The sequence below is a fragment of the Scyliorhinus canicula genome, chromosome 9 (genome assembly GCF_902713615.1).
Source record: "Scyliorhinus canicula chromosome 9, sScyCan1.1, whole genome shotgun sequence".
Lineage (NCBI taxonomy): Eukaryota > Metazoa > Chordata > Chondrichthyes > Carcharhiniformes > Scyliorhinidae > Scyliorhinus > Scyliorhinus canicula.
The window spans coordinates 97,255,098-97,269,995 of NC_052154.1; the positions used below are offsets into that span (position 1 = coordinate 97,255,098).

The window sequence follows — 14,898 nt, forward strand, 5'->3', positions numbered from 1 at the left end:
CTGCAATGCATCTTGTAGATAGTACACGCTGCTGCTATTGTGTGTTGGTGGTAGAGGGTCTGAATTGTGAAGGTGGTGGATAGGATGCCAATGGCTGCTTTGTCCTGGATGGTTACGAGTTGGCAAGTGGAGAATATTCCATTACAATCTTGACTTGTACCTTATGGATGGCGGACAGGCTTTGAAGAGTCAGGAAATCGATTACTTGCCACAGAATTCCTAGCCTCTGACCTGCTCTTGTAGACACAGTATTTGCATGGTTAATCCAGTTCAGTTTCTGGTCAATGGTAACCCCCAGGATCTTGATAATGGGAGATTCAGCAATGGTAATGCCATTAAATGTGAAAGGGCGATTGGTTAGATCCTCTCTCGTAGGAGATGGTCATTGCCTGGCACTTGGGTAACATAAATGTTACTTGTCATTTATCAGGCCATGTCTGAATGTTGTCCAGGTCATACTGCATTTGGACATGGGGAGTGTTTCAGTACCTGAGGAGTCAGGAGTGGGGCTGAACATTGTGCAACCCTCAGTGAACATCCCCAGTGACTTTATGATGAAAGGAAGGTAATTGATGAAGTAGCTCAAGATGGTTAGGTGTAGGACATTACCCTGAGGAACTCCTGCAGTGATGTCCTGGAGCGGAGATGATTGACCTCCAACCACCACAACCATCTTCCTTTGCGCCAGGTATAACTCCAACCAGCAGAGAGTTTTCCCCTCTGATTCCCATTGACGCCAGTTTAGCCAGGGCTCCTTGATGCCATACTTGGTCAAATGCTGCCTTGATGTCAAGGGCAGTTACTCTCACTTCACCCCTGGCATTCGGCTCTTTTGTCCATGTTTGTACCAAGGCTGTAATGAGGTCAGGAACTGAGTGACCCTGGCGGGACCCAATCTGAGCGTCGGTGAGCAGGTTATTGCTGAGTAAGTACCGCTTGATAGCACTGTTGATGACCCTTCCATCACTTTGCTGATGATGGAGAGTAGACTGATAGGGCAGTAATTGGCTGGGTTGGATTTTTCCTGTTTCTTGTGTACAGCACAGACCTGGGCAATGTTCCACATTGCCAGGTAGATGCCAGTGTTGTAGCTGTACTGGAACAGCTTGGCCAGGAGTGCGGCAAGATCTGGAGCACAAGTACTATTGCCAGAATATTATCAGGGCCCATAGCCTTTGCAGTATCCAGTGTCTTCAGCCGTTTCTTGACATCACTTGGAGTGAATTGTATTGGCTGAAGATTGACATTTGTAATGCTGTGGCCCTCTGGAGGAGACCGAGATGGATCATCCACTCGGCACTTCTGGCTGAAGGTTGTTATGAATGCTTCAGCCTTTTTCAGCACAGATGTGCTGGAATCTTCCATCACTGAGGATGGGGATAACTGTGGAGCCTCCTCCTTCAGTGAGTTTAATTGTCTGCCGCCATTCACGACTGGATGTGGCAGGACTGCAGAGCTTAAATCCGATCTGTTGGTTATGGGATCGCTTAACTCTATCAGTTTATGATGTTTGGCACGCAAGTGGTCTGTGTTGTAGCTTCACCAGATTGGCAACTCCCATTTTTCGGTATGCCTGATGTTGCTCCTGACATGCTCTCCCGCACTCTTCATTGAACCAGGGCTGATCACCTGGCTTGGTGGTATAATTATCTTTATTATTGTCACAAGTAGGCTTACATTAACGCTGCAATGAAGTTACTGTGAATATCCCTTAGTCGCCACACTCAACTGCCTGTTCGGGTACAATGAGGGAGAATTCAGAATGTCCAAATTACCTAACAGCATGTCTTTCTGGACTTATGGGAGGAAAGTGGAGCACCCGGAGGAAACCCATTCAGACACTGAGAGAACGTGCAGACTCCGCACAGACAGTGACCCAGGCTGGGAATTGAATATGGGACCCTGGCACTGTACAGCAACGGTGCTACCCACTGTGCAGCCGTGGTAATTGTGGAGTGGGGATATGCCAGGCCATGAGGTTACAGACTGTGGTTAAATACAATTCTGCTGCTGCTGATGGCCCACAGCGCCTCATGGATGCCCAGTCTTGTTTGAAGTGACATTTAGCACAGTGATAGTGGTATCTCAATGCGAAAGCGGGACTTTGTCTCCATGAGGTCTGTGTGTTGGTCACTTCTACCGATACTGTAATGGACAGATGCACCTGCAGCAGGCAGCTTGTTGATCCACAATTGGGGCTTGTCACAACTGCCACGGTTTTAAGTAATCAGGTTCATAAACCAACTGGCAACTTATGCTTGCTTGTGTTTGGAAAAGCAACAATGGGGTTTTGTATTAAATCCCAACTTTCAAGATTTCCACCTCTGATTTATGAGATAGTGGGGTTGGCTCTATTGGTAACTTCCGATGATTTGGGATGGTGAGATGGGCCTGTACCCGGGAAAGTGCCAGTCTAGGTGGGATAGAGGGACAAAGATCTGGGTGTACAAATAAACAGCAACGGCTTTTGCACCAAATCACAGGTTAGCAAGGCCATGAAAATAGACAACCCAAGCACTCGGCTTTATTTCTCAAGAGATAGAATTGATTAGTGGGAAAGTTTTATATAAAACCCATATCGAACCTTGGTTAGGGCATGCTTGGTACTGCTCTGTTTGCCATATTATAAAACGGATGTAGAGGTACTGGAGAGACTGCAGAGAGGACTTATTAGGATATATATCATATACCAGAAATGTGGTCTACATACATTGGGAACGGATGAACATAATTGGCTGCATCTCTTGGGGAGAAAGGCAGCTGAGGTAGAGATTGGTGAGTGCCCTGTGGTTTAGTGCTCTGCCTGTTATCGTGCTAAGAGATCACTTCTGTGGTGAGGCAGTGTGATGGCAGTGTTGTTTGATGAGGCTATTCCTGTGGGGATGCTGCTTCCTCTGGGGTTACTGTTCCTCTGGTGAGCTGACCCAGTAAGGCGGCTGCTCCTTAGCCTTGCCTTGCACGAGACGGTGCTGATTTTGTGGAGCAGATGTTCCTGTGGTTTGATGTACAGCAGTTCAAAGTGATGTAAATGCAGCCCATTAAGAGCAGATCTCTCTGGGGATAAGTCCTCCTCCTGTTGCCTTGTGTACCATTGAATCTTGTCGATATATTTTCTGTTGAAGAAACCTTCATGTCCTTGTCATCAGCTTCACTTCACTGCTGATGGCAACCCTGCTGACAAGGACTTGGACAGGTTAGATGGCAGCTTTTACCTCCCCTCTGTTGTGGGAATGGACAGTTCTGATTGGTTGACTTCCTGTTTTGGGCATTATCATTTGTTAGGTAAACCTTTTCTCTCAATCCAATCAAATTCCAGCAATAACAATTGATGCTGCAATCTCAGCCCCACCCAAATCCTACCATAAAATAGCATTTATTGAGCAAATCCATAACTCATCCAGCCCCCCTTGCCAATCTCCCCGCCAACCTTTTAAAACGGTTCAGTCTTCGGATATGGACATGGTTGGAAAGTTTGGCATTTATTACTCACTGTCTGCCATGAGACAATTACAGTGGGCTGCCTTCCAGAAAGTGATTTGATGCAATGGAGGATTTTGCCAGGCTACTTCAGAACAGTTGAGAGTCAACCATGTTGGTGTGGGACTGGAGTTCCATTGCTGCAGAATGTGAGAGAAGCAATTGGCTTTTGGAGATAGCTTTGCAGTCAGATAGCCTGGATGTTTCAACAACTCAATCTATATTTAAATGTAATGCTCTTTCTCAAGTGGCCTAAGCATGCTCCTTAGTTTTGTCTAACACTACAGGGAGTGCAGCAACCTTTGATTCCAACAAGTTGGGCCAGCTTTGCACAAACATCGAGTAACTGCTATGCTGTGGTGGGTACCATCTTTTGTTGCAATCTTGTTTGCACTTTAGCCCCACGCTCCTGATCTTTGGGCACCCGGTGTGGAGATGGGCAGGGAATGAGGAGGACCTCTTTGTGAATCTGCTCCTGGACTGGCCAAACTTGCCAATAACAGGTCCAGACAGCAGGGGATCATCCAACCTGACTCTCATGTTCCTCTACTATTGCTATATTCGCAGCCAGGTGTCCCTGGAGAGGGAGTATGCAGTGTTCACGGGTACTATCGAGGCGTTCCATGCCCATTGAGCCCCGCAGGGGGCTGGAGTGCCTTATTGATCTCTTTAATTACATTTTGGTTTTGATGTTTTAAGGCTCATTTGTGATTCGATGTTTGTTTAAGGCAGTTTCCCCTATAAGATACTGTCCCTTTAATTTGTCCCTCAGTTTATTTGATTTAGTTTACTTGGTTATTTGTATTGACTTGAAATAGTTGGATAAGATATTAGACAAGGTTCTGAGTGACCTCTAGTGGTAGCACAGGAGTAGCCATGAGTGCAGCTCGAGTGTTCAAGTTGGGAATTTGGTGAGAATGAGAATGTGGTGCAGAGGAGGAAAGTTGCTGTTGCTTTTTAATCTCGAATAGCTGTGCTTTGTGTAAGCTTGAAGCATTAAATATTTGGGGGAAGCAGTGGTGTAGGGATAATGTCACTGGACAAGTAATCCAGGGGCCCAGGCAAATTCTCTGGGGACATGGGTTCAAATCCCACCTCAGTAGCAGGTGAATTTAAATTCAATTAATAAATCAATCTGGAATTAAAATAAGGTTTGTCTCCGTAATGGTGACCATGAAACCATTGTCAACTGTTGTAAAAATCTGGTTCAGTAATGTCCTTCAGGGAAGGAAATCTGCCGTCCTTACCTGGTCTGGTCTACATCTGACACCAGACACATAGCAATGGGTTGAAGAGCAATTAGAGATGGGCAACAAATGCTGGCCTTGCTACTGGCATGAAGAAAAGAAATCAATTGTACATGCAAAAAGAAGCTAAGATGAGCAAAAATCAATTTATAGATAATGGAGACCAAGATACGACAGAGTAGACTGGGGCTTGTGGGAGTTTGTGGATAGCAAGGCTGTACTGAGTGAACACATGAAGTAATTGTCTATCGCAGTCTTTGCCGTCAAGTGAGAGTTGGAGATACACTGAGGTGTATGTGTGGAAGAGCAGCTGACTGGGTGTTTTGTCCCCAAACCTGGATCACACTCCATTAGAGCTGCAGATTCAGAACAAAAGTGGTATGAGACAGGAGAACCCATGTGATGCAGCGGATGAAGGGATGGTGGTCAGCTGTGAGCCCTGCCACTGTTCTTTTCAGGTTGGAAGTAATCAGCCGACCGATCTGTGAGGCTAGAAACGTAATGTTAAATCTGTCCAAGAGGCAAAAAACATGGGGTCATATAATGTGGCCCATTAATGAGTTAATTGCAACTTCACAAGCAGTTTGTTTGCTTCTGGCCAAAATCCATTATTCCCTTGAGTGAAATGATGGCTGCGAATACCTCTTCAGGTATAACAAGTCTTGATGTCTCTGTTTTCGTTATTGCCCTGGCTGGGGAGCCGGTTCGTCTGTTAACCTAATAGTTTTGTGATTATAATATAACCTTGCAAAGGAGTATGAGATTCCGCAAGGCTAAATGTGGAACTCGCTTGTTCTGACAATCTCAGTTGTAAGCTTCCAGAACAGTTGGCCAATCTTGAGTTATGTGACTCGAACATCAGCAGCCATCTTTGGGTTCAGTAAAAGTAAATTTTAAAGTAGCAACAAGAAAAAAGTTTGATGTCCACAGTTTAGATTTATCTTGTGTCTTACTAACGTGTCAGTTTGCAAACTGCTTGGTGCCAGGATGAGATCTCAAACCAGCTTGAAAGGATATTGGAGAGGGAGGGGAAGGATACAGTTACTGTGATGCATGTTGTGACCAACAACATGGGGAAGATAGGCAAGAGATTCAAGGAGCGAAATTACAGGACAGGACTTGAAGGGTTATAATCTCTAGATTATTACCCAAACAATGAGGAAACAAATTTAGGGATAAGGGGATTAAGGAGGTGAACATATGGCTGAAGGGGTAATGTTGGAAAGAGGGGATTCATTTCATGGTACACAGTATTGGGACAGGGAGGAAAAACACCATTGGGACCAGACTTTAAGTGGATAGGAGCAATAGGGCAATCACAAGGACTTTAAACTAGTAAAGGGATTGTGGGAGGGTGCGAGTGAATAAGGTAGTCTAAATAATAGGTCAAAAACAAATAGGGAGGAGAGTAGACTAATGTAGACTGATGTAGACTAATGTAGAGTAATGTTCTTTAGACAAAGAAGGTAAAAATAAACTAGGTTATATAGAATGATTTAACCAGGAGGGGAAATGAGAAACCTGTGTATTAAAGTACAGAGGACGGGCAGGTTAGGGTACGTAACCCAAATGTTCTTTATACAAACACACACACAATAAAAGAAGCAGATTGAATGAATTTAAAGCCCAAATTCAACTTGGAGCATATGGCATGATGTTTGTTACTGAGAAATGACTCCAAGATGATCGGGGCAGGGAATTAAAATTACCAAGTTGAAAGATCTACAGGAAGACAGGGAAATAAATGTAGGGGCGGGATGGGGGATATGTGTGGAAGTTATCTGAGTGATTAAGGATGAAATGACTGATAGAGGTAAGTAAACAGTGGAGTCTTTATGGGTTGAATTAAGAAATAAAATGGGTTGAATTAAGAAATAGAAAGGAATTTCATATTGTGGTGGAAGTTGTGTATATTCCCCCTGGTAGCAACTATGAAGTGGGAGATCGTATAAATGCAGAGGTTAGGCAAACATGTAGCAAGTACTGTGTGGTTTTATTGTGGGATTTTAACACTCAAATTGAGATGAACAGGCAAGGATTGTGTTTTCTAAACCATTTTCCAATGCAACCCCATTTTAACACTTAAAAATGAATGCAACCCTACCAAACACCCTAGTGCAGTAAAGCAGCATAGTAGCATTGACTAAATAATTATTAAATTTGGCATATTACAGATCAACCTATTAATGTGAACATCTGCGCAAAAATTTTATTTTATATTCTGTCAGACATTTCAGACAAGTCAAATAAATGTTAAGTTTCCGTGGAGGATTTTAAATTACATGTTGGGAAGTTAGCGACGAGGGGATGTTTTAAAAGATTTGAGCCGAAGCTTTTAAATGAGAAATTGGGAAGGATTTGTAACACAGAAAGATTGGTAGAATTTTGAAGTTTTCTTCCACAAACAGCAATTGATGCCAGGTGAGATTTATAGATTATTGCTTGTAAATGGTGTAAGGGATATTGGATAAAGGTACAGTTAATTCATAGATCAGCCAAGATCTCACTGAATGTTGGAATTGGCTTGGGACAACGCCTGTCTGTGTGGATGTAAAATGTTCCATGGCACAGTTTGTGGGGAGTTCTGGCTGCCTGACCTCGTCACTCCACATCTACAATGACAGATTATCTGGTCATTTATCATGTAACTGTTTGTGTATAAATGTATTCATATTGTTACAGCGACTATACTTCAAAATGTGATTGAGGAAGCGTAGTGCTTTCAACAGGTCCAGGCAGCTGGCCATTGAGAGGGTCATCTGACCTAACTCTGCCCCTCTACCACGGCTACATTCTCGGGCTGGTGTTCCCTGGAGAGGGAGCATGCAGTGTCCATTGGCACCACCGAGTCCTGCTGTGCCTCTTGGGCACTGCAGGGTCTGGGTGCCTTATTCACAACTTTAATCAGATTTTGGTTTGAAGTTTAATTTTCAATTAGATTTTTATTTAAGGCGGTTTCCCTTTAAGGGGATTTGATTTGTTAATTTGATCTGGTTTACTTAATTATTTATGTTGTTCAGAATAGTGGAACATCCAAGTGGCAGCAGTGGAACAGTGGCTAGCACTGCTGCCATACAGCTCCAGGGTTCCGGATTCAATTCCGGCCTCGGGTGACTGTGTTGAATTTGCACGTTCTCCCCATGTGTGCGTGGGTTTCCTCCGGGTGCTCCTGTTTCCTCCCACAGTCCAAAGATGTGCAAGTTAGGTGGATTGGCCAGGCTAAATTGCCCCTTAGTGTCCAAGGATGTGCAGGTTAGGTGGGATTATGGGGTGTGGGGATAGATCAGGGAGTGGACCTAGGTAGAGTCTCTTTCGGAGGGGAGGTGCAGAGTTGATGGGCCAAATGGCCTCCTTCTGTACTGTAGGGATTCTATGGAACGTGAATGCTGCTAGATAAATACACATTATTTTATTTCCAATACATAAAAATTGCATGAAGTAACACTTGGGATGTTTAGCATCATCCATAAAGGGCATGGATTGTGAAGCTGCCAGTGATACCTGCTTCTGAATGGGATTTGCTAACTGACCTTATTTGACTGGTTATGGTTGGTTAGGATGGAGGGAGTTAAGGAATTGAAATCCTGATTCAAGAGCACAGGATTCCAGGACAAAATGAGGCTGAAGTGAAATGTGCTAAGATCCCGCTCTCAAAGGAGTTGGTAATTGGAACAGCTTATGTTGTGAATTCACTGATTTCAACCGGTAAGTATCCTGTGAAATTGCCTTACTGCAATTATAAAGGGCCTTAGTGAGACCTCGCCTAAAACTGTACATCGTTTTGGTCTCCTTACCTAAAGAAGGATACTGGTAACCAGTGAAGATTCACTGGACTCATTCCTGGGCTAATTTTATCTAATTGTAATTATGTAATAAATACATAGGATACTTACAGGGCTGGATAGGGTAGATGCTGGGTGCAAATTCTAACCCCGTGCGGTATCTGTCCTTGGAGTGTTTGATGGGGACAGTGTAGAGGGAGCTTTACTCTGTATCTGTCCCCGCACTGTACCTGTCCTGGGGGTGTTTGATGGGGACAGTGTAGAGGGAGCTTTACTCTGTATCTAACCCTGTGCAGTACCTGGCCTGGGAGTGTTTGATGGGTACAGTGTAGAGGGAGCTTTACTCTGTATCTAACCCTGTGCTGTACCTGTCCTGGGGGTGTTTGATGGGGACAGTGTAGAGGGAGCTTTACTCTGTATCTAACCCCGTGCTGTACCTGTCCTGGGAGTGTTTGATGGGTACAGTGTAGAGGGAGCTTTACTCTGTATCTAACCCTGTGCAGTACCTGGCCTGGGAGTGTTTGATGGGGACAGTGTAGAGGGAGCTTTACTCTGTATCTAACCCTGTGCTGTACCTGTCCTGGGGGTGTTTGATGGGGACAGTGTAGAGGGAGCTTTACTCTGTATCTAACCCTGTGCAGTACCAGGCCAGGGAATGTTTGATGGGGACAGTATAGAGGGAGCTTTACTCTGTACCTAACCTGTGTTATTCAGGTGATTTCACCTGAGGAAGGAGCAGTGCTCCGAAAGCTAGTGTTTGAAACAAACATGTTGGACTTTAACCTGGTGTTGTAAGACTTCTTACTGTGCTCACCCCAGTCCGACGCCGGCATCTCCACATCATGTGTTATTCTTGACATTCAATAAATTATTTGCTGATGCTATGAAGTCGACCAAGAAACCCTCCTTGCTTGAACACAAATATCCTATGTTTGAAAGTAATTTCATATAGAAAATGTTTCTTCTTGACGAACGATGTTCTTTGGAATATTATGTGTGTGATTGAGATTGTATTCTTTGTTCAAAATCAATGTTGTTTTGTTCTTGTTTATTGATTATAGAAGAATGCAATGAGTTTTCTATGTGGGGTGTTGGTTGAGAAGCTGATATAGATCTGTAAGTTCCAGTCTGATTGATTGGTGTATCATTTCATTTCCTGTAGACAGGGTAGAGTGGATAACATGATTGATGTAGTGATCCCTGACTGGGTGGTTTCAGATAGCAGCACATGGATTATGAGGTGTAACAGCTAGGTTCATGCCTAAAGCACCTTTGTGCATCAGTCTTCCTGTAGTATCCAGGCTATTACTGATCCTCTACCGTACTGTATGCAATCCACCTCGCCCATGCCTTTGCAAACCCCGCACTCCCAATTCAGGGCTCCCCGCTTGCTCTCTGTCTGTGTGCTGCTGTGTCCAATTTTACTCTTCCGCTTCCAACTGCCTCCCGGCAGTCTTTCAGTGAAAGCACTTTATGGGCATAGTTGGGGACATAGAATTGGCTTGGTCAAAGAGAGAATTAATGACTGGAGACGCAGTGTGAAGTGATATGGCTCTGATATCATAGTGCTTTCTCAGACACACTGTACTCCTGTTTTAACAGTTGGAAGGGTAACACTTGTGTGATCATGGGTTTTGTATACATTTGTCCAGTGTTCCTGGGTTTTAAATACAGTATTGTTAAAAGCAAATACAAATGTTTTTTTAAATCCACTCATTAGACAGAAGTGTTGATGACTAGACCGGCATTTGTTGCCCATCCTTAGTTGCCCATGGGAAGGTGAGCTGCCTTATTGAACCGCTATAGTCCCTGAGGTGAAGGTAGACCCACAGTGCTGTTAGGGAGGCAGTTCCCAGGATTTTGACCCAGCGTCAGTGAAGGAACGGAGCTTTATTTCCAAGTTGTTACAATACCCTGGGTGAGCATGCCATCAATTCCAGCCCTCCTCGACCCAGAGTCTCCACATAAGTGAATTAACAAATAATTCTTATAAACTTGTCCCTAGACTGCTCCAATATGTTACAGGCACCAGTTTATAAGTAAAACATAAAAAAAAAGATTTATAACAAGAAAAAAGATTGATGTATAAAGATAAGAATGGAACAATGGTCTGTTAATCTATTTTATCCCCAAAACCCCATCCCACCCTCCACCCAGACAGACACACGGTGAAAAGGTTAAAGATAAACAGGGATTAAGGGGTACGAGATGGTTCTGTGCTACTGACGTTAACAGACTTTGTAGCCAGCGATCTCCTAATGATGTCTCCAGTCACCTGCAAGCTGCCGAATGCTCTATCAACCGCCAGGCAGAGAGAGAGTTTAAAACTGCCTCATGCTTGGATCTCATCACAAAACTCAGGACAAAATGGAACTCTTCACAAGACTCGCCTTTCTTCCGTAAGGTTCTGAATGGCGAGAACAGGAGATGCCCCAAAATTTCGGACGTATTGATTGGCTGTTTGCCAAATCAATCATACTAACATCACGGGCTTTGCCACAGAGCATCAAGGGGAAGTCCTGGGCTAGTTCAAATGGCAGTTTGCAGTCTGGTTGCAGGGGAAAACCAGAACTCTGATTTTTAAACTAGCCAGCAGGACAGGTATTAAAAGGACGTAAGGATTAGACAAGAGAGAAAATGCTGAAAGACACGTTCTTTACAAAGTTAAGATGGTGGATGACTTGAAGGAGAACCTCCAGGTGGTGGTGGATGTGTTCCCAGACATCTGCACTCATCTAGGCAAGTGCATTCCATTGCACACCCAACTTGTGCCATGTAGATGGTGAACAGGCTTTGGGTAGTCAGGAGGTGAGTTTGTCAGTGCAGGATTCCTAACCTCTGACCTGCTGTGGTAGCCCCAGTATTTATATAGGAAGGTTTTGGATAGTAAGTCCTGCCATTGTGTTGAGGAGCAATGTTCTAATCGCTTAACTCTTTCCTCCTGGCGTACGTCGGCATGCTACCATCTAACAGATGGCTCCTCTTTTGTTTTACAGAGATACCATGTGGAGGCTGTTCACTGGCTCTCTGACTGTGGATGAAAAGTCCAGTGTTATCCTGCATGATGTGCGAGAGATGGAGTCTTGGATTTACAGATTGCTGCACTCCCCTGTGCCTGCCCCCGGCCAGAAAAGGGTGGATGTGGAGATCCTGCCCCGGGAACTCCAGCCAGCACTCACCTTTGCTCTCCCAGACATGGCCCGTTTCACTCTGGTGGACTTCCCCCTGCACCTTCCTCTTGAACTGCTCGGAGTAGAACCCTGCCTTCAGGTGCTCAGCTGCATCCTACTGGAACACAAGGTGAGGAGGAACATGATGCCTCCATGCTCAATGTGTTAAACAGATGGTCAAAAGTAGACAAAGGTTCCGTTTTCCCACAGTGTTAGCACCTGATCATGGGGCATCATATTTGTTCTAAAATGAGTCAAATTCGCGTTGGTTTCAAAACTGGCTTTGCATCTGATTAAAAAAGAAATTGCACTAAACAGTGATCTGAATCAATGATTTTAACATTACTCCACTCTGAATCGTGTTGGGGCTAAATCGCAGCTCAATCCATACCACACTGAACCTTGCCCATGAGGGTCAAGTGTTACAACCGACTGCTGTGCAATAACTTAGATTTATACAATGCCTTTAACGTCATGTGGAGATGCCAGCATTGGAATGGGGTGGGCACAGTAAGAAGTCTCACAACACCAGGTTAAAATCCAACAGGTTTGTTTCGAATCACTAGCTTTCGGAGCGCGGCTCCTTCACCTGAGGAAGGAGCTATGCTCTGAAAGCTTGTGATTCGAAACAAACCTGTTGGAGTTTAACGTCATCAAATGTGCTGAGCTAAATAAGCAGATATCTCATTGGGTGTGGGGCGGGAGGAGATTACAGATGTCAGGGAGTTGAGATTGTGGAGCAATTTAAAGCAAGGTGAACATTTTCAATTCAAATCATAGCTTAAATGGGAACTAATGTAGCTGAGTGAGCACAGAGGAGATTGGACTTGATGCGGGTCAAGGCACACATAGCAGTGTTTTGGATGATCTCAAGTTTCCAGAGGGTAAAATGTGGGAAGAGTGCATTGGCACAGTGAAGTTTACAAGTAACACAGGAATAAATATTACTCTCAGTAACAGCTAAATTGAGGCAAAGTCAGGTGATGTTGCAGAGGTGTAAATGAGATGGATGTGGCAAGGATGTTTCCACTTGTAGGAAAAACTAGAACCAGAGGACACCATCTCAGACTAAAGGGATGATCCTTTAAAACAGAGATGAGGAGGAATTTTTCAGCCAAAGGGTGGTGAATCTGTGGAACTGTTTGCCGCAGAAGGCTGTGGAGGCCAATTCACTGAGTGTCTTTAAGACAGAGATAGAGAGGGGGACTTCCGGTGACGGCGGGCGGGAGGCAGCCACATACTGGAGGGCTCTCGCTCGGGAATAGAAATTCCGGGGTTTAAACGCTCGGTCCCAGGGACAATGGAGGCTGAAAAAGCTGTAAGAAGGCACGGAGGAGAAATGTCCAAGCTTGGGAAAACAAACGGCGGTGAAAAAGGGGGTTAATAAAAGTCCGCCGGTGAGTGGAAAGGTCAGCGCAAGAACTGTAAGGAAAGTGGAGGCTGGAGCACCAGGGGAGGCCACATTGCTCACAGCAGAAGAAATGACCAAAGTGATGGTTGAGGGACTTGAAAAAACAGCTCACAAAGCATTTGGAAGCGATGAAGAAGGAGATAGGTCGGTATTGAAAGTGCTGGTGGAGGAGGCGGTTGCCCCGGTGAGGGCGGCGGTATCAAGCGCAGCGGCAGAGGTGTGGGGGCAAGGTGAGACACTGAAGAAAGTGGAAGAGGTATTATCGTAGCACAGTGATCGACTCGCCTTGATGGGGAAGGAGTTGTGGAAGGTGACAGAGAACAACAAGGGTCTGCGAGCCAAAATGGAAGACCTGGAAAACAGATCCAGGCGGCAGAATCTAAGGATTGTTGGTCTGCCCGAAGGAATGGAAGGCCCGAGGCAGACGAGTATTTTGCAACGATGTTGGCGGAGCTATTGGGGGAGGGGGAAGATCCCCCTCGATGCGAACTGAATTGGGCTCATCGGTTGTGGAGGCCTGTACCAAAGGCGAGTCAGCCGCCAAGAGTAGTAACTGTGCGTTTCCGTAGGTACAGCGTGTAGGAGAAGGTCCTGTGCTGGGCAAAGCAGAAGCGGATGGTGCAGTGGGCTGGAGCTGGTATACGCATATATCAGGACTTTACAGTGGAGCTGGCGAGGAGGTGGGCTGCCTTCAGCCGGGTGAAGAAAGCACTGTACATCAGCAAGGTGCAGTGCGGCTTAGTATATCCAGCTAAGTTGAGGGTGACCTACAAATCCAAGGACTTTTATTTTGGGATGGCGGAAGCGACGGAGGAGTTTGCGAAGGAAGAAGGACTGTGGCTGAATTGAGAAATGGTCATGTACCGATGTAGCCTCATGTAACTTGATTATTTCACTGTGTGTTGGTGTATGTACTAAATGAGACGACGCTGTATATTTGGACAAGGGAAGAGTTGGGACTTTCATTTGCAATGATGGTTCTTTGGGGCTTGGGTGTGTATGCCGGGGTTGTGTGCTGAAGGAGATTTCTTGGTTTTCCTGGGACCGGGCAAGGGGGAAGGAGACCCGGGCTGGGGCCTCCACGCTGGCCGGTTTAAACCGGCCAGTGAACTGGAGTGAGGTGGGGGAGGGGCTGTGGCCATCGGAGTCTGGTAGAACAGATTTCGGTGAGTCTAGCCAGGGTGAAAAGTTGGGGGAAGAAACCAAAGTTGGGGAGTTGACAAGAGGAAGTGGTAGGGGAGGAGTCTGGGAGGAGGATGGGGAGGGGGTGCCTATAATTCATGGGTGCCATTCACGGTACTCTTTCAGGGATTGGATGGCATTGAATATTAGTGTGGGGGGGGGGGGGGGGTTGTGGGGTGAACCATATGTGTCACCAGTGACCAGGAGCAATTCCTGATTCCTTTTTCTTTTTTTTCCTCCTTGGGGGGGGGGGGTTTAGTTTTATTTGATGCTTGTATTGTCAGATGGGCCATTATGGGCCAGATGGGAGGATCGGATCGTTGTTGTTGATGAGGGGATTGACATTGTATTCGTTACCGTTTACTGTTTGTTGGTGGAGGGTAAATTCTGAAGAAAATGTGAAAATGGAGAATAATAAATTTTTTAGAAAAAAAGTCAGAGATAGATAGGTTCTTTATTAATAAGGGGATGAGGGGTTATGGGGACAAGGCAGGAGAATGGGGATGAAAAAATAGCGATGATTGAATGGCGGTGCAGACTTGATGGGCCGAGTGGCCTAATTCTGCTCCTATGTCTTTTGGAGTGGTTTTAGTGATGGCACAAATATGAGGTTGGTAGCTTCTCTTGGG

At 45.3% G+C, this 14,898-nt stretch overlaps 1 protein-coding gene across 45 annotated transcripts in view; it reads left to right on the forward strand.

The window, feature by feature from the left end:
• Positions 1-14,898, forward strand: part of madd (MAP-kinase activating death domain) — a 224,091-nt gene that overhangs the window by 7,577 nt on the left and 201,616 nt on the right. For all 45 annotated transcript variants that reach the window (XM_038807261.1, XM_038807262.1, XM_038807290.1 and 42 more), the window contains exon 4: positions 11,503-11,806. In XM_038807261.1, coding sequence (XP_038663189.1) covers positions 11,503-11,806 — 304 coding nt within the window. The remainder of the gene's footprint in view (positions 1-11,502; positions 11,807-14,898) is intronic.